Genomic DNA, 25,522 nt, shown 5'->3' on the forward strand with positions numbered 1-25,522 from the left:
TCAAGCCTCTGTTAAGCCCCAATAAGTAATGAATCCAATTACATGTTATAATAGCTATAAAAGCACAAGCCATTTGGCTAGTACTCCCTCCATGTTCTACTGGAAATCTTTGTTGAACAGGTTCTTCCATTGTAGGTTTTGGATTGAAATCCTTCAGTGTCTACTGAAACAAATATAATTACTCATCCTTGTTTCCCACCAGCAATTCATTGTCAACTCAGCTGCACCTAATTGACGATTTGCACATGGAATACTTGGTTTGTAGTTTTATTGTTAAATAATATCAACCCTCCAAGTTTATTTTTTTTTCCTTAGTGGGAATTTGGCCACCAACAGCTCAAGTTTCAGTGGTCGCCAGTGAAAGATTTTTGTCGCTAAATTAAGCTCACTTTCTCAATTCTTCCACGCCAGGCTGGTGACTTTGGTTCCAATTTAGTCACCAGCTCCAAAATTTTAGTAACCAAGGCAACTAAAATGGTCTTAACTTAGAGGGTTGATTATATATACTACTCACAAACTGCACACAGTTTGCATTAGCAAATCGACCACAAGTTTCCATGGTCTACAGGCTTACTGACCATACAAATGACATCATAAAATGTTCAAAACTCAAGTGGAACCACGAGCTGTAAGGCCAGTGGTTTCACTGCAAAGTTGTGATCATTTTATGGCATCATTTTAATGGGCTGTAAAGTGGAGACCATAGAAAAATGTGGTCAACAGAGATGTAGCTAAGAAAACACTAAGCCGACTAATCAACAAGCCCAGCTGGCTTTTCTGGCCTTTGCAGCTCAAAAAGTTTACCCAAGTCTTTGTTTTAATGTGAAATTTCAGCCATATTTAAGGTCTCTTACAGCCAGTCAAATTAGCCGGCGGCCTGCCTGCAGTGAATGAGTTAAATGTTTTAACCACTCAAAAATAAGACTAATATCTAATTGTGTTCCCATGTCATACTTTTGTTATTCAGAACATTCCCCTAGAAGTAAGATGCCTTTATTACATAATCTCTGAAGAATATAAACAACTTATTACCCCTTAGGGAAATACTACAATAATATTTTCATCTGTCATCTGTTGGGAATGATTCTGCATGTATCACTTACGCTGTTTGTCAATCACAGTTATGAATTAAGCATTTCCCTGGAAAACTAGTTCATTCCCTTTAATCAGCTTGGTCCAGATGATACTTTATAATACGAGGGTAAGCTTGTCAACCCATGTTTAATTCTGAGTGATCATCGCTTTGGTTACACATGTAGGTAGCATAAAAAATGTCAACTCCATATTGGTATTTAAAACTTTAAAATCTTTCATAAATGCAACATTAGAGTACATCCAACTGCTTTGTGCCACACCTACACCATTATGACGTCACAATCCCCAGGAGGGCTGCAGGCTGGTTGACATGTTGAAGTGTGACATCCCAGGACAAGTCGAAACACAGCGGTTGAAAGCTGGATGCAACGAACTAATTTCTGTAATTGTATCTTTTACATGATCAATGTAAAATGCAGCCAAGATTGTTTCATAACGCAACGGCATGCTACTGTAGGTATAGCTTCTATTTTACTGTTTTGTATTCCTGATTTCCTCTGTACGCTTTCACCAGGAATCCAGTGTTCATCTCTCTACTTCTTTCGCTGCGATCTTCGTTTGATGCAAGGCGTAATAAAAATCACCTTCGCTGGCGAGCGAAACTTCACCTTCCTTGAACCAGCCTTTCGTTTCAATTTGGAAGCGAACCTTCCCTTGCGAGGTGGTTTCAATATTGTCTTTAATGTTGTAGTTTTTTCAGCAGTCTCAAACTGATCGCCTTCTTCAAACTCTAAATCACCTGAAGGAAAGAGTAGCTTGGTATTTCGCTGTCGTTTTGACGAATTCTCCACTTTGGACCGTTTGTTTTGATGGGAAGCTCTTTCGTGGAATTCGTTGGCCAGTGATGAAATGTTCCTTAACTTTGCCTCTTTAGTAACGACAGCTTTTCTCTTGTCAGATTTCACCGCTGATATTTCTTTTGATACCTTTGGTAGCATGAATGATCCATTGAGACCAACTCCAGTAGAGTGAACAAGCAAACCAGAATCTAAAGCTGTTGAAATGGCGGATTTCACCGTTGCCTCGGCCGGCGAAGGCAACTTCTTTTCACTGTTTGTCACACCATTAAACTTCTTCTCCAAGTATTTCACGATATTTTGCCTCGAAGCTCCATGGTCTTTTCCTTCAGCCAGCATTTTTACTGCTTCGAGAACATGTGGAACAAGATTTTGATTCTTTCGTCTCCTCGTTGTTGGTGACATATTACAACGATTCGAAATCCACGTGAAATCTCAGTTCGAACTGCGCGCCGGTCATATGACGTAACTTGTTTTCTCGGGCTCAATTATGTAATTACAACAAATGATGACAATTAAAATTAACAATTATATGATAATTGATAAGATAATTGATATAGGATGGAAACAATTACCAAGGCCGAGCGAGGATTTTTTTATTATTTGAACGGATCAATTTTGAACCCGACATTGGAAAAACCGAAGGTTGGCGCGCGCGCATTCCTTTCTCATTTTGTTCGAGAATCTGATCTCTCTCGCAAGGTACGCTTAAGCTCGCTTCTCATATAATCGCCCCTATCGTTTCTATCGCCTCTGTCACTTCAAAAAAGTTTTCTTTCGATCGGGGCGATGAAATGAGAACATTACACAGACGATCGCTAACGCCTATGGCGATTGGGGCGATCACGATCGCTTGGATCGCCCGTGTTCTATCCTCCTAGCTTCTCTTTCCCTTCTTCGCCATAAAACTGAAATAACTGAGAAGATCTATAGGAGGCCACAAGTTTTGCTCTTTCATTGAAGGCTGTTATTGTGCTGGATCCAGGACAAAAGTGATTTTACTTCGCGCAAACCAGGCGATCGGGACGATCATATTAGAACCCTCTGATCGCTTCACTCGCTTACGATCGTCTCAGTAGTTGCAAACGATCGATGCGATAGAAAGATCGGGGCGATATATGAGAACCAGCCTTAAGCTTTCCACGCAGTCGTTTTTAGGGGCGATCGTGTTTTTAGGGAGGAGTGAAACAGTGTGGGAGGCTAGGTACGCCTGTGACTGTTCAAACAAATAATTGAGACTGGGAAGGACTAGCTTTCGTCGGTGAGCATCTCGCTCACTTGGATAGGGACGGCGGAGCAATTTTCCAAGTGGGGGGCTGACTAGTGACTTAAAGTGGGGGGGCTTTTAAAAGACTCTTCTCTTAGTAAGTCTTTTTTTTTTCGGAAATTCTGGGGGGGCTTAAGCCCCCCCCCCGGCTCCGCCGTCCCTGTTGGAAAGGAACAACAGCCAGTGCTTCGCAAACTAGCAGTCAATCGAAGTCAAGCGGTCGTTTTACGGTGTGTTGGTGCCGCATTCCTTTTTCTTTCAAGCACATGCTTTTCGGTTGGTCTGGTATATATTTTCTAAGCTATGTAATTGTGATTCCGTTAGATTTGTTTGCGTTTGGTCAGGTGGGGGTGGGGCGTAGAAAGGGCGCTTCCTGGCACATCGCAATAAATTCAGTGTACCACTAATAAACCTCCCCGTGTGCAGTGCATTTTATAAAACCCTTTCGCGGCTTGACCATGCAACATTTTACACGAGCTTGGAGTGTTTTCATAATAATAAGTATTGGTAATCAAATGGTGACGAGTGAAATTAGGCAATAATTTCACGCGCGTTTTGTCAAAATGCTTATAATTTCCCGAGCCTTTAGGCGAGGGAAATTATTAGCATTTTGACAAAATGCAAGTGAAATTATTGCCTAATTTCACGAGTATACCATTTGATTACATTTTAATATCATGGGTGACAAATTACGCTTGCAATCATAGGTTTTTGACTGGTAAGCTTATATTGCATCGTAAACTCTGAGCTTTGAAAAGTTGAAAGCATACATTTTGCTCAAGTTCGCAAGTTTTTTAGTCTTTGAAGAAAACCTTTTAGAGATTCCTTTTTGCTGTTGACAAAAAGTTTCAAAGAAGAATGAACTGTCATTAATTTCTCACATTACGACCGTAGTTCGTCTTGAATGAACTGAAAACAGTGCCCGTGTAAAACGCTCAAAAATCCGCTCGATGCCATTTATGTAATTGGCTTAAATCTAGAAGTCGTTTGGATGTTTTGAAATATAAAATATCATCAAAAGTTTTATTACATGGCCAAGGCTAGCTGGCTAAGGTGAAATTCAAGCGAAAATGTACAAAGTTTAAGCTTTAAAACATCTTTTATTACGGACGCCATCTTGCCGCTAACTACGTTGCCATGGCAATTTTATAATTTCACATGTGAAATTATAAATTAATGCTAAAATTTCGCGCCAAAATTAAGGAGTAATTTGTCACCTATGATATTAAAATAGAAATTTATTGTACAATTAGCCGTATTTTTACAATATGTATCTTCTCCACTTAAACCTCACGAATTTGGAGTGTTTTCATAGTAATTCGTTGTAGAATTAACTATATTTTTACATTATGGATCTGTACATAGATTTAGTTATGCACCAGTCATTTGAAATCCCCGCCCCCCCCCCCTCGGGCATGAGCGGGGCAAAAGCGGGGCTTTCACTTCAGATTCACTCCATTTTGGTCCCCCACTATGCGGGGGATGCGCCAGAAATCACGCTCTTCGCACCCCGGACCGGGGGAATAAGCGGGGCACTCACTCCATGGTCAGCGGGTTGCATTTTCGCGCCGCATGGTAATTTCGCATACATTATTTATGTCCACTCGCTCAAGATGAATAAACTACTAATACTGAGTGAAATACAACTAAAAACTGTCCGCAAGATTTTAGAAATTCCTTTTACGTTAAATGTTAGTTTCACAATAATAGCGCATTATTTAAAGATGCTGGAGACATTCATTTTTGATAGTTTAAGTTGAGTTTGAATACAATGTACCGGTAATAGGAAGTTTCTAGTTTTAGAGATCCATTTAATAACAGAGAGCCAGCTGTTCAAACAACACAGAGCATATTGTAATATCATCCTGCATTTCCATATAAAGTTGAGTTGGAAATTTCAAATAGTCGTCTTCTTCCTTGTCCATCGGGGAGCCTTTGAAAATGTATTCCTAGCTGCTCTGAAATCAATGTGTTCATTTCACGGCTACCAACGTTTTTATCATCCCTTACTGTCATCCCTTGTTGTGCTTGGCTATAACAAGTTTTCTACATGAATTACCATGTGTGTGGATCATATAAAGGGGCGGGGGAGTTCACCATTCACTTTTCTCCCGGGGACCGGGGATTTCACTTGCTTTCACTTGCCAAAAAAGTGAATGCCCCGCTCATGCCCGAGGGGGGGAGGCGGGGGTTTCAAATGACTGGTGCATTATATTGACTATAAATTACACCATAAAGTTACAAAAACTTTGGGATTTATAATTAGCAGCCTTTCCTATCGCTACTTTTGGGAAGCTAAAATGTGTATCATAGGTAGGTCGACCCATGTTACTGAAAATAAAAATATTTTGAATTTAAAAACGAAATCTTGTTGAAAAGAATTGATATTGCACCAGAACAGTAACGTTACTTTTTGAACAAGGGTCGTTTAATACAAATTTCGGATGAAGCTTGTCTTTCTGTTATTTCCATTGTTTCTTTATAGAAAGTCAAGTGAGGGTCGCTTCATTCAGCATTTGCTAACAATCTCTATCCTCCGCAGAAGCTTTCAATAAAGCGTGGGACAATGTGAAGAGAGGGAAATTTGAAGCGCGCGGTGGATGACTAGAATAGGGCCTTGCCCTCCTTCCCTTCTTTCCCCGCGCGCCATCTTTTTCCTCTAAGGCCCTTTATACAAATTTCCCCACGGAGCTGTTACGGAGGAGAGAGGCTAACGACCGTAAAATTTTATCGTTAGTTTTGGGGAGTCGTAATTTTCGGTACATTACGGTATACTAAAACAATTCAAATTTGCTATAGGCGGTTTTCTTTTCTTTCGTTATTGAATTGGTCTTATTTTAAATTCCTATCTCAGGACCATATTTAAGCAAATGGCAACAGCAACGACAACATATCAAAGCGTGTGTCATACAGCTTGATACAGGAATAACTATATTTTACATTTCTCAAAGGACAACGACGCCGAATTTTCCATATTTTAAACTGGAACTGAACTAGAGATTCTCTTACTTCGTGAATAAAATATATTTTTTTTGTAGCCAACGTTGTCCCCGACGTTGCCATTGTTGTTGCTTGAACTCCCTAAACGCCAAAGATTCTCGACACAGCCTTAAAAAGGTTGTAGCATTACGATTTGATGTCCGTGTGTCCTGAATTTACTTTGCTTGTTTTACTTTGTGTCTCCATCTTTAACTTCTGGCAACAGTCGTCGAATTTCATCCACAGTGCGCACCTCAGTAATAGACACTGCTCTCAAGAGGAGTTTAGGTAACACAAGAGTGGTATGCTCTGTTGAACCTACTGTTATACTGCGAGACTCGTACCCTGAAAATAAAAATTAAAAGAGAAATACGGATTGATATAAATCTTGAATCAAAACATTTTCCATAGACATTTCTTTGTTGTAATGTATTTCGAGACTCTCTATACCTAGCATACTCAAGATCTAATCAAAGGTCGTAGCAGTGTTGTCCACGGAGTATTGATATTTTTTCCCCCTCCTGTTCTGTGTAAAGAAGTCATTGAACTGGTGAGAGGTCGGTTTTGGCAAAATATTGGTCAACTTCCTTTTCTGAACGACACGAACAAGCTAGTTGAGGGCATAGCCTGCATGTAGACACAATAATACATTGTATGACTTTCTTTCTCGGCAAACGCACGCGAAGTAGCGCACATTGAGGCATTTACCAGGCTGGTTCGATCGACAGAGCCAGCAGGAATATTTTATGTCAACAGACCTCGGATCATGTGACTCCAAATTCGAGCAATGATTGGATAACTGTTTGTTTTGATCTGCGGATCAAAACATTTCCAAAAGTGGACATTCTCCTGGAGTGTTTACAAGTTGAACAAAAGTTGTCGACAGCAAACAGTTACCTTAAGTACTGACAATATTTCAAAGGAGCAAATTGACGCAATTCACAAGCGGCCCTTATTAGCGGTCCATATTGCAAAATTCGGACCGCTAAAAGAACCAATCAGAATGCGCCTTTTTAACAACGACCACTATGCCCATAAAATAAATAACGGTAACACCACGCACTAATGAGTCGTTTTAACCTTGAACATAACTTCGGGAAAGTTAAACAAATTTCGTAAGACTTGGCTAATCAGCCAGATGAGCATTTTCTTTTCTTACCTTGCTTTGTTCCGCTCCCTGTAGTCTTGTTAAAGCGGAACAACTTACATTCCAACAAGACTCGTCGTTTGACTTGTGATGAGCAACAGTGATTTTCCAAGATCATTTTAGCTTCTGCTTCTTTAGATGATAGGTTTCCTTGGTTTAGCTGAAGGAAAAACAACGCACTTGATTTCGTTTTCATCTGCGTCAGTTTTATTTTTGCCTTTCACAAGTACACGTATATATGTACAAGTATGTACAGAAGGGCATACAAATCGTAACCAGAAGTACATAATCTATGTACTTCTGTCGTAACGTAATTTCGAAACAACGCAGCTTCCCTGGAATTTTAAAATAGGCATGCAAGCCACACTACATGTCCCCAGGCGTCTAAGGCAGAACACGTCAGTTTATATTTAAAAACACTCGAGAAATTCAGGAAACGCCCACCCACGGCTCATTTTAATCTAAATTTGATTTCATGTTCTCAAATTTGTCCCGTGTTCTTTGAAAGTAAGATGCATGACCGTGACTTATTTTATTATTTACCCCTCGGAAAATAAAACTTCGTTAAAAGGGAAGTGTGCAGCACGTGTCATAATTGATAAAACTGAAATTTAAACTTATTTCCAGCAAGTGAATGCTTTACTTTACCTTCCTGTCTCCGCCAAACCACCTGTGCCGCTGATACAACAGCTCTCCAGTACGCATGGCCAGATCCTGAAGATGACGCCACTGCTGACTAGACAGCTTCAGCACCGTGGGCACCATATCGTCATAAACATACAGCTGAGCCTCACCTGTCCCGTCTTCCACCACGCACCTGGGAGAGAAATACCCACAAATCCAAGCGGGTTAAGTTATTCCAGGTGTACTTCAGCTGGATTATAGTCCCAGGGTGTGGTTACGGTACTAGTAATTAACAAGTGAATATCTAAACAAAAATCTTCATTTGGCACAAAAATAATGAACGTGAATATCACCAGTAATTTATATGTTAGGACAAAATTGAGCATCGCACATTCCACGCAAACTTTAAAATCTGGGTGATGTCGCTTTCGGCTGGAAGAGCATCAGGCGACGTTTTAAGGCCAATCGTGGGCGAGAAAATTTTTAATTGATTACAAATATGTTAGTCCAGCGTAAAAATAAACAGATATGTACCTCACTTCAGCATGAAGCTTGTATCCTTTGGAACTGAAACATCCAGCAGTACATTCATTTCTCGTTACCAGCTCCTCGCATCGTTTGCACAGCCATCGCAGGCTCGCCTTCTGTACAGCAGTTACTCGACAACTCACACATGAAATAGTCTGTACAAATTTCCCTTGTGCCTCGCTTTCAATGAGTTCGATGAGACGACGATTTGGAAGTTTCTTAGTAATTTCTTCGCCGGATGTTGATGCTGTAACGAGGGCCGAAGATTGTGGATTCGGTTGAATATCGGTAAGGTTCGTAATTGCTCGTCTCTCCACGACAACTGACGAACACGCCTCAAAAGTGCAATACATGTTTCTGGAGCGGGAAAATTTTCTCACCAATCTACGGAACTGGACAATGGCGCCTAAAAAAGGAAACAGACTTTTACATGAGAAGGCCTATCTTCGTTACCTGTGCTAGTAGAAAAGGAAGAAAAGAGAAAGAACATATTGCAAATTACATAAAACTGGCTAATACTGCCTCGCCAGAGAGATAGACAGCTCCCCTTTGAATGGTAATAAAAATACAAAGCTCCTTACAGATATGCACCTGGCCCAATTTTGCGTCACAAAAACCAGGAAGGCTGTTGTTTGTAGACATGGCTTCTTTGCAGTGGAGCTGCTACAATCTCGCTCTCACTCCATCATATTTTTATTTACTTGTTTCAAAAGATGCTCGCGTACCCCTCGACCTCAGGTCATCCGTCTTTTCAGAGCTAAGTTTTTCTCTTGGCAGGGGGTTACACTAAACAAACTATTAAACGCCCCCATACATGCAAGATCTGTTCTCCGGTCGTGATTTTTTCTACAGTATCCGTAATTCTGAGAACATCCTGCAAGTGCCCAAACCAAGAAGTAATTATCTTAAACGCAGTTTTGGTTTTTCCGGGGCTGTTCTTTGGAATGGACTGCCATCGAAACTACGTAAGCCATTAACCCTTGCATGCTTTAAAAAGGGAATCAATGACTTTTACTCCCCAACGGGCACCCACACGACAAACACGTAAAACAGTATCATAGATATGTTTATCATTTTTTACTGTTTTTACCCTGAATAAATAAAGTTTGTCTTGTCTTGTCTTTTTGGTTGCAGTGGAAAATGTGAGAGCTCTTTCTATCACTTAGTCTTCCCAACGGCAACCCATACTATATAAAAGCATATGGTGGCCATAAAGGATCATTTGTATGTTTCTATCAGAACTCAAGGCATACAGCCGGATTACTAATAACTTACCAGGCAGTATCCCGCAAATATAAGTTATTCTCCTCAAGTCCAGGTACACAGAGATCACGTTTGGTGATTGAAGGTCACGCACTCTCAGCTGTATAATCGTATTGTTTAGTAGAGTAAATCCCAGCTGCAGACCCTTAATGACTGATATCTTAACAGGTCCGAACTTTGGTACTTCCACCAGCTCATTAGGTAACCGCTGACTGGGAGTGTCTGACTGGCGCAGTTCTCGGTTGACAATAAGACCTCGAAAGCTCACTTGAAGGCTCGAAGAACTGCAAAGAAAAAGGAAGCTTCCATTTTCATCTCTCGACAGCGAAAGGACAGCAAAACAGATCTGTTGCAAGTTAAATCCGTTTTCAGGTTAAATCTGTTTCTGACCTAGATTAATCTGCTTCAACCTGAAGAAAACACTTTTCCAGTGACATAACTTGAATTCATTAAAAGGAAGTCCAATTGATTGTTATCTTCAGGTGGAAACAGATTATACTAGGATGGAAACGGATTTAACCTGCAACATATCTATCAAGTCACGTTATTTTCTTTATCTTTCAACAGCGTAGATTTCTAGCCCGTGTGCAGATATCTCTTATTGCATTCCTGTATCGGAAGAGTAAAGAAAAAGTACATCACTTCTCTGACACAGCAAGGAACATGAAAAGTCTGCAAGCAGGCTTCCTGTATAAATAATCGCCTTTTCTTCATATAATGGCGAAAAAAAAAATTAAAAATGGCACAACTTGAAAACATGTTGCCAACATTTATCAAGTACGTCGTTCGTCTTTAGTCTCATTCTCCCTCAGTCATTACTATCTTGGTCCGTTTTTGAAAATGTGCCGTACCGACTTTCCTACGGTGGTTAATTTCTCCTTATCGAATTCAGGCGGATGCCTGGATGGTTATTATTACCTCTGATTATTTTACCTTGGTTAAACAATTTCTCCTTAGATTGAAGTAACTTTGTGCAGCGCAAAAATGGCTGCGTAAATCACAAGATACCAAATGAAGTGATCTTGCAATTCACGGACGTCAGAAACACAGCTTCCAACTAGAAAGTAAAATTGTTCAAGACAACAATTCATTATTACCTTGTTTTCAAAGACTTGTCACCTCCATCTTTCTTACACGAGGCGTTACTAAGAACAGTATCTACAGTATCCAAACTATCATTCTTCAAAAAGTCGTCTTTCAGCCCATCAAACGCTTGAACAATTTCCGTGTTGTTTTCTGCATCCTTCAATGAGGCGAGGCCACAATTTTGACACCAGCAAATTCTCTCTAACAGCATATCAGAACTGACGTTGATCAGCGACTGTATGTTGCCATCTTGTAAGACACGCGAACAGTTTTCATTTGCGACTGTTTCGGTGATGACGTAGAAACAACCAGGATGGAGAAACTGTGACCAACACAAGCTTCTCTTCACCAGTTTTAACGCAACAGTTTTTCTTTGGAGTTTGAAGCCTGAGAGAAAAGTAGAATTATTTAAAGAGCAAGAACATGTTCGTTCTGAGGTTAAGCCCTTATTTTCTGCTGCCTTTTGAGTTTCATTTCTGTAAACAGCAACGACTTTGATTTCCACACCACAAGGATAACACAGCTCTTCTTTCACTCGTCGAAGTGTTGCAACTTCACAGTTTCTGACAATAAAAATAATTTTGCACATGAATCCGTTACTTGCTTTGTCCAAACTTGCGTTGGCGCCCTCATCCTTAGCATGATTTTTAGATTTTTCCTCCCCTGTTGCTGAACATTTCATCTGTCCATCGCAATCTGGTTTCCTGCAAGTGTCTTTAGATATTAAAATTTCTGCATTATCAAAGGAAAACTGAAGGTAAATCCGATTTTTATTTTCAGCAAAATCTTCATGTACGAGATTTCTCGACTGAAAATTTTCCATGACAACTTCGAACTTGTTAATTTGAATCATGGCGTCTGTGTGCCATGTCTGCGCGAAAGGACAGCTGGGACACTTGCTGTCAACTGACAATTTCCTGCAACAATCTGTTGCGCAGTCATGTTCTGTGGCTTGCTGGTCAGCGGCTGCAATCATGCAGGTGATTTCTCCTGTTTGGTCAAGTAATTTCAGCTGACCAGTTTTTGAAGAGCTTCGGAGACAACCAATAAGAATCTACGTAAAAAAGAAACGCTATTAGCCTGAATAACCAGAGATACCTGAAGTGTTAGAGGTGAACAGAAGTCACCGAAAATCGACTTAAAAAACCTTTTTATAAATGTCTTCTACCGATGGCAATATTGGTTCCAGTATTATCAGTAAAACCTGAAGTATCTTTAGTTGCTTATAAGCGAAAATTCAAAATCAAGAAACAACCAATCAGAGGAATGGAATTTTTCCAATCCAATCTCAGACGCCTCTCGACGGGGCCTGGGTAAGAGTTGAGAACGCGAGGAGACGGGTCACTAGTCGCCTTAGCCTGCGTGGCAAACGTTCAAAAAAGAAGGGAGAGGGAAAAACGGGAAGCGCAAAGGCAGGCGTTCACATCGTCTAAAGTTCCTCCGCAGTCGTCTCCTAGCTTCTTCGGCTGGCCTTAAACTCTGGCTATCAAAATAAATCTTTCTAGGACATTTTTATTTTCTAGTATTTCTCTCGTCATTTCTCTCGTACTTAAAGTCGGCTCAAATTCACCCTTCACTCACCACCGGACGGCCGAGACATTCTTGAGACATAACCTTGTAGACCCAGTCTTCTTTTTCCTGTGTCGCTGTGGTTGTGTTACTCGACAATCCGCTCAGCCAGGGCTTATCAGCGCTCTTTTGATTCACAGAATCAAGGAATTCCTTAATTGTCGGAAGCCAGAGAAATGTCAGTACACTAGCTCTGTTCGGATGACACTCGTGAGGCACTTCGAAGAACTCATCATAGATGTTTCTTGAGTGAACGCTTGTAGCAGCTGAGGTGCGTTTTACGAAGGAGAGTAACAACTCTAATACACTTTCTTTCTTCAAGTGTCTATAATCAATAAACAATCACTGGATGAGAATTAATACAACAATCAGAGATTTGTTCAGGGCGTACTTTCCTAAATCCTGAATTTCTCAGTCATGCTCGAAATGCGCTACCATTGGGTTAATGTATCACAATATGGGCTGTTTATGTTGTGGTTCAATTTTACCCTTGGTACAACTTGGTATTGTTCTTTGTTTTTGTATTTTAATTATCATATATTTCCATACACCAGAACAAAGAAAAATGCCAAATTGTACCAAGGGTAAAATTGAACCACAACATTTATACAACGCATCAACTTTACTTGTTAACATTCAGTAATCTCTCACATTTTTTCGATGGAGATGAAACCATTCCGGCTAAGTTCGGTAGTGCGAGATCTAAATTATAGAAACCCGAGATTGGAAATACCCTTGCCTCAGCGTGCTGGCTGTATCGTTATACATCGCTTACCTGTTCTGTTTTGAAGAGTAAGAGACCAGCTGACTTGTCCTGTTAATACAAAAACAAAGTTGACCAGACTACCTCAATGATGCTTTAAAATACAACCAACCTTATGTAAAATAAAATAAACTATAAATATATATAACGTTCATAAACCCCATCTAAAATTTAAAAGAAACCTTGACACTTACATATTATAAATTCGTTGAACTGAGGGAAATGAAAACTTGCATTGGAAATAAGTTTACGTCTCTTTATTTTTCCTTTTAATCAAAGATACTCTAAATAAAATGTACTTTTCCAGTTATGCAGAGTGAATCAAAGAGCTGCTGAAAGTAGCCAGCTATTTAATTAACGTGTGTTTTAATAATCTACATACGTGTATTAACCAAATATTATATCTATAATACCTGTAAAGATGTGAAAATTTCTCAAGAACTTTCTCGCACATCTCAAGCAAGTCCACATAATCAGCCAGGGTGAGATTCTGCGCCAACAGAGCCAACGGGCTTACACAAGGACTGAAAGGCTGCAAAAATGACTTTGTTAATTTAAGTTTGAAAGTTATTCTCTTAGTGTTTCAAAGGATATCATATGAAGAACATTAGACTGCGAGCAGTTTCCTATCTTTTCCTTGCGTGCGACGCGAAAACACGAATGCGAGCCCTCCTCGTTTTTCCCCTCATTTGCATAATTCCAATCTTCCGGTCTCGCGTAACATTTCAGTAACAAAAACCGACTGCTCGCAGTCTAGAACAACATGTCTTCTGTATAAACCGGGTTTTGGCGGGATTTTCCGGCAGAACGAAAAAAATGTTTGGGCACTCGGAAGCTCTGCACAGAACCAATCCGTTCATCAAGACGCCAAACCAGAAAGCATTGCGTATGGCCCTCCCAGGCAGTCAACAAACAAAGAGTAACTAGAAGGCTGGTCTTAACTGGGCATAAGCATAAGCGAGTAAGAACGAAGAACAAACACACTCATTCGTATGACTGATGTCCTCACGTGGCATAAGCATAAGCACAAGAAAGCAAAATTGTTTGTTCTTCTTGTGCTTATGCTTCTTCCTAGTAAGAACAGCAAAAGAAGAGTCAGTGTTCGTTCTTACCATGCGCTTGTCCTTATGCTTGCGCTTATGACATTGAAAACCAGCCTTAACGCAATGTAAGAAAACCTGGGGGAGTGTTAATTGTAAACGTTGTACGTTGTTTGCATCTCATGCAAGTAAAATTGATCTAAATACCTTCCAAGGTGACGCTAGAGGTGAAAATTTCACCACCCGCACAGTGCTTTGCGTACAACAACACAAACCAAGAGTTTTCTGAAATGACAAAATAAGAACAAACACTATTTAACAGGTTAACATAGTAACAAATTCTATTATTGCTACTCAATACTAAACTCAAGTCGGTAAAGCATCTTTATGTCGGCTTTCTCACTGCTAAGCCAATCGAAAACAACCGTAGTCAGCGGCTACGTCAGAGTAGCACGTGCCGAACTACTGCACGTGCAATTATTACCTCTTACAGCCAAGAAGTCTGGAAACCGATTAAAAGATGCCAAAATTGTGAAAAAAAATTTATCCATCATCGTAGCTTATCTGGCGAGTGATAACAGTTTGCTGCTCCTCTACATTGCTCAATACGTAGACTTTCTCAAAGTCCTTTTATCTACATAATACGCTGTTTTCTTTTTCTCAACGCACGAAAATACCGTTTAGATTGTTTGTTTTATTTTTAAACATTAAACCGACATAAAAAGCACTGACCTTTCCTTTCTTACACAAGTGAACATTGTGAATAGTCACGTGTGCTCCAACGCGCAGGCCGCGACCAAGATTCGGAGAGGGCTGGTGACTAATATATAACCTGCGAAAGAAAATTGTATTCTTTTAGAGCAGTTTTCACTTGAGTGTCGAAAGTAAATTGCGTTTGCTTTGGTTTTGTATTACTACGCTTAGTGATTGGCTCAAAAATCTCGCGTCACTTTCTCAGCCAATCAGAAGTAAAACCAAAACCAATCGTGGCTCGCTCGCGCACGTTTTCCTGCGCTTCGTGGCAGCTACATGTATTTGCTTGGAGTTTTGATTGGTTCACTGGATTGTCTGTCTCCTTTGTGATTGGCCGGATTAATAACTTTGGTTTTGGTTTTAGGACACTCAATTGGAAACTGCTCTAAACTGTACATATAATAACTATTGTGAAGAAATAAAGAGGAAACACACGCTCAAAAATCTACTCATTGGAGAGCAGTGGACCATACCGCTCATTGATTGTATATGGCTGGGTCTCTGACTAGGTATCCATTACAGTCATTACAAACGGAGCTGTCCGCAAGAGCTTTTGACTCATGGTCCCAGACACATACAAACACTGCATTTTCAACCTCCGATTAGCAGACATCTCTTGTAAGTGGACACTTAGTCATGATCCCAGACACATACACATATTGCATTATTAACCTCCGATCAGCAGACATCTCTTGTAAGTGGACACTTAGTCATGATCCCAGACACATACACATATTGCATTATTAACCTCCGATCAGCAGACACCTCTTGTAAGTGGACACTTAGTCATGATCCCAGACACATACACATATTGCATTATTAACCTCCGATCAGCAGACACCTCTTGTAAGTGGACACTAAGTCATGATCCCAGACACATACACATATTGCATTATTAACCTCCCAAAAGCAGACACCTCTCCTAAATGGGCACTTGCTCTGGTGTTCGCTTCCTCTCTGAAAGCTCATGTGTCAATTATATAAACTTAACACTACCTCTATTGTTTTAGGGGGCTAAGTCGTGTTGTGAGGTAGTAGGCGACCTAAGGATTGGGCAAAGATACATGGAGTGAAGCGTACATTTTTTTTTACCTTTTGTGCAAAATTAAAGCTCAAACCTACGCCAAAACGTATTCCTTGAACGTAGTGTTGTTATAGGATTAGTTTCCGCTGAGGTGGTTTTAAATTTTCCCGTACTAAACGGAGGCACTATAAAGATTGAATTGCTGTATATGAAGCAGGAAATGTTTTACCTTATTTTATTGTCCAGTTCAAATAGTCCAGCTTCGGGTTTGATGCAATTTGTTATCACACCCTGAAACATAGTTATTAGAAATGGATGAAGGTCAAAATTAAAGGTCTACCTAACAATTAGACTACAAGCCAGAGTTTCCTATGAGCGAATATTCAACAAGGCACTGTTGAGCGGACAATCACTCATAGAATACAATAGGAGAACCAATCAGATTCAACTTTTAGTAGACATTCAGCCTGTTCATTCGCAAACCCTCGAATATTCATGAATGATCTCTATAAAGCTACGTCACAAGTAAGGATTTTTTATCTGGTCGAATCTCAGATGTGTCTCCGGTAGGGGAGAATTGAGTGCCCAAATAAGATGTTTGTCTGTTCAAGCTATTTCTATTTCTTGGCAGTTCTGAAGGTACTTACCATGTAAGACATACTGACTGGTGGCCTGGGTCTTGGAGGTTGCAGTATTTCTCTGTTAACCAGTGTATCACCTGATTTCATCTCAGCGTTCTCATTCATTATTGTGTGGTTCAGATCATCTTGTTCCTGTGCAATTCTTGGGCGCTTAGATTTCCCCTGAAAAGTGTAATTGGCGTTCATAAGTACACACTAGCTACAATCACAATCAGCTGATGATGTTTGGTGCAACTGGTCAAAAGAAAAAAGAACAGACCTATGACAGACAGACAGACAGACAGACAGACAGACAGACAGACAACACCTGAGACAAGTTTTGATGAAAGCCATTGAGAAGCACTTCCGTATGGTATTATTATGCTGTACATACAAGGTGGTTCTAACCTTTTTAGTCTGTGAATGAAGCCACTGTGTGTGACCATCCCAGTGGAAGCCATTGACCAGAACTTTTCAGTGGCATTGTTTATGATCATTTTTATTGCCCAAGTGGAAATTGTAATTGCTCTTACTCACTCACTCACTCACTCACTCACTGAGAGGAGATTACCTGCTCGTCTTCAAGAGGTCGTTTTGCGCTTTTTGACACTGTCATTGTAATTCCAGGCTGGTATTTACGCAGGTCTGAATGGCGCGATGTGGCAAGAACCTTCCGTTCATTTCTTGTTCCCTAGAGAGTACAAATTATTCTTTAACTACATAGCTCTGAACTTGTTCTTCAAATTTTCATGCACAAAAGTCCCCAACTATACCCTTACTCTGATGAAAATATTTCTAGGATCTTCAGAAACCCTTGTGATAACCTTTGAGGATCTTGAATCATAATTCCCAAAGATCCTCTAGGTTCTTTCCGACTCCTGCACAAAAGGTTAAAGATCTTCCAACAACCCTGCAGAACTTCTCAACGATTTTGCATATCCTACAAAGTATTCATTCTGAGATTCTGAAAAACCCTCATGAAATTTTGAGTATCTTGAATGACCCTTACAGAGATAGGTTGTAGATCTTTACAAGGATCTAAAGCTGCCAATCTTTGTCATCTTTTAAGATGTTCCTAAAATCTTTTAGAGGTTCTTGAAAGATCCTTATCTTTTAGGATCTTTGACAGATAATGAAGATCTTTAAAGATCCATTACCACAATTTGCAATCCTTTAAGATCTAGCAATGAGTCTATTGGAAGAGGCCACTTCCAGATACCTTCAAATGAGTTGAAACAAACATTGATAGAGACAAAATAATCAGCAATTTCCCCAGAATTTCAACTTATTCAATTAATGAATCAGTCACTAAATGAGAGTTAATCATTTGGGTCTAACCACCAATTTAACAGTGCTTTAGTTGACTCTTGTGTGCTGTCATTTAATTTGAAACTGTTAAGATTTTCATGAGAATCCATGAGCATTTTTGCTTACTGGTCAGCCTAATGTGTCAACTCTCACTAACTCTTAGCCACTTGACCACAGGTCGATAATTGTTGATAAAAACAAAACTCCGATCCAAACTCTTGTTGCTTGACCATTTTTTTTTCTCATTTCCCATTTGATTGAAGGCCTAAGCGCAAGAAACGCACTTTGTGTTTTGGCCAAATTAAAAAAATGTCACAAACAACTCCAAATTTCGCACGCAAGTTTGTTTACGTGTGCTTAACATTGATCTGTATTCAAATTCGCTGAATCTAGCTTCGTTTTTTAGAAATTACGTATGCAAAGAACAAAGGCGTTTTGCAAAGCTTACGTTCTCCACAGTCAGCCAGCAGCATGAGTTTTTCGACACATCGCGTGTAAATCTTTCCTTCTAGCGTTATTTAACTGTCCGGGGAGGTTGAAAAACGTGTCAGAGCCATGATTTTAGTTCCTATCCACCATTTTGAGGATTCGCTTTAAGAAAAGGACTGGACTGAACACATTGTGACGCGATGTCACCTGATAGGCGTCACGTGAGAGGAAAGAGAAAAAAAAAAAATGGCCGTTTGTTCCTGAAAATCATTTGAAGCCTTTGGTTAGTTTTAGCGTAAGTGCTGCTGCCAGGTGGTTGAAGGACATCATTAAGTCTGAATACCCGTAAGTTTACAGCATCGCTCGAAGAACTGAGTGATGTTTCTGCCTTTGTTTTGTACAACAGCGCTGTTTAGCGCTTCAGAAAAAACGTTGCACAAACCGAGGTAGTTTTGAGCCTGGCGGCATAGAGAGTCTAAAACAAGAGGTTTCTTGCCGGGAACTTCGTCAACGCGAGTTTTGCAGGATCCGCTTGGGTTCTGCCGCGACAAAGTTGCCGAGAAGTGACCTGGTTTTAGACTTTAAAAAATTCTTTATATGTTCCCCAGGGCACGTTCCCTTCGCAAAATATTTTGTGTCTCATTAAATATTCATCAATGAATCTATCGATTCGTGCGAACGAAAACCTCATAAGTTTATCTTGTTTTCGCGGGATTTTGTAGATGTGTGATGATGTAAGGAGTGGAGATAGAAGTGAGAGCAAGCCGGCGGCACTCAACTGAAAGCAAAACTAGTATAATGTGACAACACGAGCAAACGTATTCAATCAACAATCAGTCTTTATTTCACTTTCACCTCGGGGCTAGGATTGTAACCCTAAAAATTTAGCTGACTTCATCGTCTTGAGAAACAAAAGGTTTCCTTTGTTTATCGTTTGTAAAAGAAAAGTCAAAAGACGCCGCGCAAGCAAAAACCTTGTCTTTTTGCATGTGTTATTTTTCGAAAACGAAGGAAAGACCAGCAAAATTAAATACAGGGCAGTGTTGAGCACACGTAAACGAACTTGCGTGCGAAATTTGGAGTTGTTTGTGACAATTTTCAATTTGGCCAAAACACAAAGTGCGTTTCTTGCGCTTACGCCTTCAATTATAATAATATTATTGTTATTAATAATATTATAGATGTTATTGTTGATTACCTTGTTCATTGTTGTTTCTCTCAGCTTATAGAACACATACTGCTCACCAACTTGCAGGAAATTATGCCAGAACATAAACTGTTCATCCTATAAAAAAAGGAAAGTTTACTACTTGAAGCTAAACCCTAAACAGGATGCCGTTGAACGTTTGCATTTTTATCTTGCTGAAGAAGGCAACAGTAGTGGCCGAAACGTCCAAAAACAATATTTTTAGCCAGTGTCAACTTTTTTCATTCGTAATTTTTAAACCCTAAAATACTTTGACTGTAAATGGATGGGATGTTAGGCCATTGCAGGGTTACTCCCCAGCAATGAAGGGTGAAGGGGGCACTACAGGAGCAAAGTGTCTCGCCCAAGCACATGACACAGATGACCTCAGTCAGGGCAGGTGGGATATACTGATAGCTTATACTTCATCATAGTGAAAGTACAGTGGCTAAAAATGAAAAGTTAACACAGACTACATCTACATCTACATTTTAATATGTCGGTAAAAAGTCCATCAGGATATCACACCAACATCTAAAAATAAGTAAAATACAATATGTACATATATAATAACTGAAAAATTCTAAATTAAAAAAAAAATCTAGACTGATTTACAAGTCAAAAAATCTAGACTGATTTACAAGTCAAATAGATCCAAATAGGCATCATGTTACATCATTTAATAACTGTTTTCTAAAAGCTAAATGGGTTTTTGAATCCTACCTGAACAACAACCGAGGTGGTAAGATTTGTCACTGGACAAGAAAGTTTGACCAAGAAGAACGGCTTTCCAATGCTTGCCATACTGTTCAAAAAATAGAGTAACACATAAATAATGATCAATTAATTAACTGAATTTTCAGAGACCTCATATGCAGTAAAGGGGAGGTGAAGAAAGATGCTGATATCAGCCACACGTAACAACCTTCACATGTGAGAAGTCCTGTTTTCTGCTGGCTGAAGAACGATTTAGGCAAGAAACATTTTTCTCACACACATGATCTGGGAGTGTGGGTGCTAGTGTGCGAGGGGTCTAGGTCACATGGTTTGACATGGTTCTCAGTCTTCTTGTTGCCATTCACCATTGCCTGTCTCCCACCTTTTCACCCCCTTTTTACAGTGTTGGCAGCTGCATTGCAAGAGTAATTAGTTCATTTTCTTTCTATTTCATGGGGCCCGTGTTGGGATTTTGTTTCTTTGGTATTCAGTTGGAGGACTTTTCAATCTAATTTTTTCTTGTGTTGTTATGAGAGCAGTAATTCCGTTTTGTTATGTCTTAAATAATGGTCAGGCTGCATGGTTCGGTTTGGCATGGCTCCCAGTTATGTGTGAGAAGCAACCTTCATATGCCAGTCTCTAAGCCTGCATAGCAGATGGAGGAGTAACATATGCCAATTTGCATCACCAATAAGTGCTTGGTACTAGGAGATTAAACATGTAATTATTTATTTAAAGTTCTCATTTAATCATGAGTTGGCCTAAATATTTGCGAATACTTTTTCTACTGATAGAGTTAACAAAAATATTTAAAATAAACGAAAAATAATTCTTGTAACCAAGGTCTGAAAAATTTGTTAGTGAAGCTTTCGAATGTATCACACAGCAAATTGTTTAATCATGTGACCACAGGTGTTCAAAAATGGCGGGAAGATCTTAGCCCCCGTTTCTGTTCAGCGTTGGGCATTGACGTCTGATATGGATGGTCTCCTTGAGTTGTTTTTTTTGACACCTACCGACTCTTTATCAAGAATCTTGACTCCTTTCCAGTCGATCTCTTGAAATAATTTGAAATTTCAAACTTGGCACAAATCAGTTCTTAATACCTGTGAATTGGGCTCAGGGCATAAATATTTCCACGTATATTTAGGTTGACAGTCAAGCTACAAAGACACAAACAAAATAGATGTCATAAAAAAATATTACAAATTTTATACTCAACTTTTTAATTTGTAATTTGTTTGGAACAAGAAGGGGACAATTACAGTGTACCGACACTTTGTCCTTTCCTCTTGAATCCTCTCTGAAGCACATGCACCAGTATTATAGGCATGTAATGTGTACAGAGAGGCTATGTAGCTATATTATGCAAACATTAAACGCTTATGATTGACGACTGGTATTGGTTTGCCACATAAAGTGTTCACAGGAAGCAATATATACCGGTAGTGTGTATATTAAATACCAACTTGTTAGGATATTGGGTAAGAATGGGCCAGAAAAGCCAGCTAGGCTTGTTGATGAGTCGGCTAAGTGCTTTCTTAGCTATATCCCTGCTGATTCTTTATACAGAAATTTCAAGAAAAACACATGTTCAATACCTTCTATCTTGCTGGAGCTCCTTGATGTTCAATACATTACACATATGCAGCTTGTCATCACGTGAACTTCTTTTTGTAACAAGAATTGGTGCACATGTCCTAATGATTTCAATATAACCACTATGTCCATCTTTTGAATCTGACAATAAGCAATTAATTAGTACACAATTTATATCCTGCTTCTGTAATGACCAGTGCATGCCTTTGGACTTGTCCAATATAAAAAAATATATAGTCAGATTGCACTTGTGAAAGATTATAAAACTTGTCCTCAAGGGTTGATATTTCATGAAAAAGTTGCATGAGTAGTGTTTTAACATATTTACATATCTCTCCATCCCTATATATGTATAATATTAATACAATCATCATCATCATTTGTAAAACCTATACAATTTACCTGAGTCTATACCTTTACCTTTCAAACTATTTTTAGCAGCTTTGGCTGTTGATGAAGAAGGCACAGGAACATAATTCCACTCAGGAATCAATACAAGCTTCTCTAGCCAATGTCTGTCGGGATTTATAATCTGAAAGCAAGCAAAGAAGGGATTGAAAAAAATCAAAGAGACAGGACTTATTACCTATTGGAAAGTTCTCAGATGTACCAGACTCTTTCAACACTCACTCAGGGATGTCAAGAACACCCAGCACTTGCTGTAACTCCAGCAAGTATTCTGTCATGAATTGCCAGCTAAACTTCATGCAGCTCAATGCAAAGGGCACATGCTTTGAGCTTCTCATTTTGCTCTTCGACAGGTGTCACACATGTACAACCTTTTACTTCTGACTGTATTAAAAGCCCTGCTCAGTGAGTCTTAGTTTGCTGTTGAACAAAGTTTTTACTTTCTGGCATCACAAAGTCTGTCTGAGACCTTGTGGAACAGGAGTATTAGGTATACGTCTTAAGTCTTATTTTGGATGCTTATAATCCCAGGTCTTCAAACACTTGACTGTGTGTTTGATTTATATTAAATACACATTCTAGTCATTTACACCTCTAATGTGAAGTACTATCGCTTGCATCTAAGCGTAAACACTTGCCACTAAAACATGATCTAACTGGATATTAAACATGGCATGATTCGTCATCAAAATGTTGAAGTTTAGCAGACCGTAACGGCAACTTTCTCACTCAAAATGATCACCATAAACAGTTAAGAATGGATGAAACTTTACACTAGAAGTGATTCAAGTGAACCTGCAAATGCATATTGACACAGATCAGGATCAACTTTTCATTAGAAGTCTCTATATCCAATCCTTCCACCATTTCGAAACTACAATGTGTTGAACTTTTGGCGTGAAAGTTGTCGTTACGAACTGCCAAGCTTCAACGTTTACTGACGAATCATCTCATGTTTATTTAATTAGATCATGTTTTGGCAGCGAGTTTTCATGCTTAGATGCAAGCAATGGTAGTTCTTTACCTCACAAACAACAGCTGCGGAGTTATCCTCAATGTACAGTGTTCCTGTAGCTGGCATGGATTTTACAGACTTGGGCTGAACTGTTAAATATCCCAGGAGAATAAAAGGCATCTTCCAAGTTGTACTGTATTCTGTGGAACGCACAGTTATTATTTACTACTAATAGGGCTGTTAGGTTTTGCTGGTTCCAGGTTCAGACTATTTTTAAACAATTATTAGATTCCGTTTATGTGATATCCGGAATAATCAAGGTCGAGGTAAGTGTTATCAGCCGAAGCCGAAGGCTGAGGCTGATAACACTTACCGAGACCTTGATTATTCCGAATATCACATAAACCGAATCTAATAATTGTTTTATTATACATTATTTTTCTGGAAAAAGAATAGAATAGAAGTAATGGCAAACGATTTCAACCTGTTTCAAAACTTCTGCTAATTCCGGCTGGTCGTCCTATTAAATCGTGGAATAGTTCCTTTCCAATTTTTATTAGTCATTTTGTGTTTTCCGAGACTTTATTGTCCAGCAATTTTTGAACTTTGGTCAAACTATTTCTCGTTTGAAGGAGTGAATCAACGAACTATGAATTTCCTTCGCCGCCAGATGCCTGACACATTGCTCTTGGAAATCATGCATTGTGCGCGCAACCTACAGATTAGTGAATAATCTGCTAGCAGATTATTCACTAATCTGTAGGTTGCGCGGGGTTGCGCGGATTCCCAGAATTAGCTGTAGGCTCTTAGCCAATGAGAAGACAGCTAGTGACTACAATGTATAATAACAAGAATTACCGGTATTACACATAGCAAATATTGTAAATAATAAGTACTTAAGCTTCCCAAAATTGTCTTTGTAATAAAATTATTAAATGAGGTAGAAATATTTTTCCATTTTATCAACAAGTCACTTTGGTAATAATCTCCCTTGCACCTGTTTTTATTGTTGTCACGCAACGCTCCTCACCACAAATGGCCGTTTGTTTGGAGGAGACGACACTAAAAATGGCTGTGAGGGAGACTATTTTGCTAAGGCCAGTTCTAATAACTACAACTACAAGTTCTAATTAATAATAACTACAAGCTGTGACCACACAAATATAGAATGGGAAACCTGTGATTTTAGGCCAGCCATTTGTGGGGAGGAGCATTGCGTGATGACACTAAAAATGGCTACCAGAGAGACTACTTTTCTTACGGCCAGTCCTAATAACTACATTGGCAAGCTGTGACCACACAAATTTAGTATAGGAAACCTGTGATCTTGGCTTTACATTTGCATAGGTATTTTATCTATTATAATTTTTCACCTGGAACCGTGTTTTCTTCCTGTGATGTACTGCAAGCAAGGGAACCTCCAAACACATCCTTGCTTGTTGTAAATAATGTGTCGAGTGGCACGACTTGGTGACTCATAGGAAGCCAAGCTGAAGACTTCACTGTATCGTCCCCGCTTCTTGTCTCTTTGATTTGATGTAATACAGCAAAGCATACTTCAGCAAACTCGGCATCACTTTCATTTTGACGGATACATTTTTCTACATCATAGTAAAAAATCTTAAGCCATTCCTTTTCCTGAAATTTATAATATTTTAACAACACCATGAAGAAGTGACCGTCAAAACAAGAGTTGACTGTTAGTCCACTCAGTGCCACTCAGGCATAAACCGTAATATACGTCATTTGGATACCTACATTCTGCACGATTCCAACATGGATTTCTTCCCTACATCGTCTTAGGAACTCATCCATTTATGGAGCTGCTATTTTCAGCGATCAGTGCAAACGACGCCTTGCACAAATGCGCTGAACACAAACGAACGAAAAATAAAAGTCAAGACTGCCGCCATTTTGCTTTGTTTTGAAAAACCGCTGACCGAGTATGAAGACTTGCGCGCGTGCGCAAGGCGCGAAGCTTGGAAAGACTTTTGGGAGGCTTGGGGGTGAAACAGTTAAAAAGAATAAGAAAGGATAAGAGGGAAAGGTAAAAAGGGGGAAAATGGAGACTTCTAAAGATCTTTTTTCTCATCTGTAGCTTTTCGTTCGCTTTTACATCGCTTTCAGTTTGGATTTACATTCAGTGACGCTTTAAGGAGTCAAGAGCCTTGTTTCCACGTGTCTGAAGAAGCTTGAAGAGAAAACGAAATCACTTTTGCCCAGTCGTTGCCTCATTAGTATTCCGCGCGTGCAGCAGCCCTCTACTTCTAATATGAAACTGTCCTGCGCAGCGTTAATTTAATGAACACATTGGATTCTGTAATGTTTAAGTTAAACATTACAGAATCCAATGAGCGCTCTACTT

General features: G+C 39.5%; 2 protein-coding genes across 3 annotated transcripts; both read right to left on the bottom strand.

The window, feature by feature from the left end:
- Positions 1-977: 977 nt before the first annotated feature.
- On the bottom strand, positions 978-2,397 carry LOC144646681 (uncharacterized). The gene has a single exon (XM_078506354.1). The coding sequence runs from the start codon at positions 2,295-2,297 to the stop codon at positions 1,629-1,631; it is 669 nt and encodes a 222-aa protein (XP_078362480.1). The 5' UTR covers positions 2,298-2,397; the 3' UTR covers positions 978-1,628.
- Positions 2,398-4,161: 1,764 nt separating this feature from the next.
- LOC144646682 (CST complex subunit CTC1-like) lies at positions 4,162-25,065 on the bottom strand. 2 transcript variants are annotated; one of them, XM_078506355.1, is made up of 22 exons: positions 24,916-25,065; positions 24,531-24,795; positions 23,227-23,357; positions 22,215-22,326; positions 21,797-21,935; positions 21,302-21,358; positions 20,202-20,283; positions 19,491-19,577; positions 17,127-17,246; positions 16,583-16,738; positions 16,165-16,226; positions 14,891-14,990; positions 14,366-14,443; positions 13,532-13,650; positions 13,131-13,169; positions 12,368-12,680; positions 10,798-11,840; positions 9,713-9,984; positions 8,444-8,843; positions 7,934-8,102; positions 7,298-7,445; positions 4,162-6,483 (listed from the first exon to the last, which is right to left on the bottom strand). In XM_078506355.1, the coding sequence occupies exons 1-22, from the start codon at positions 24,970-24,972 to the stop codon at positions 6,329-6,331; spliced, it is 4,104 nt and encodes a 1,367-aa protein (XP_078362481.1). In that variant the 5' UTR covers positions 24,973-25,065; the 3' UTR covers positions 4,162-6,328. The 2 variants fall into 2 exon arrangements, with proteins under 2 accessions (XP_078362481.1, XP_078362482.1); XM_078506356.1 differs by lacking the exons at positions 21,302-21,358; positions 21,797-21,935; positions 22,215-22,326; ... (1 more) ...; positions 24,531-24,795; positions 24,916-25,065 and adding an exon at positions 21,212-21,232 and having other exon boundaries at positions 4,594-6,483.
- Between the last annotated feature and the right edge of the window lie 457 nt (positions 25,066-25,522).

This window comes from Oculina patagonica, chromosome 3 (genome assembly GCF_052425735.1).
Source record: "Oculina patagonica isolate OP01 chromosome 3, crgOcupat, whole genome shotgun sequence".
Classification (NCBI taxonomy): domain Eukaryota; kingdom Metazoa; phylum Cnidaria; class Anthozoa; order Scleractinia; family Oculinidae; genus Oculina; species Oculina patagonica.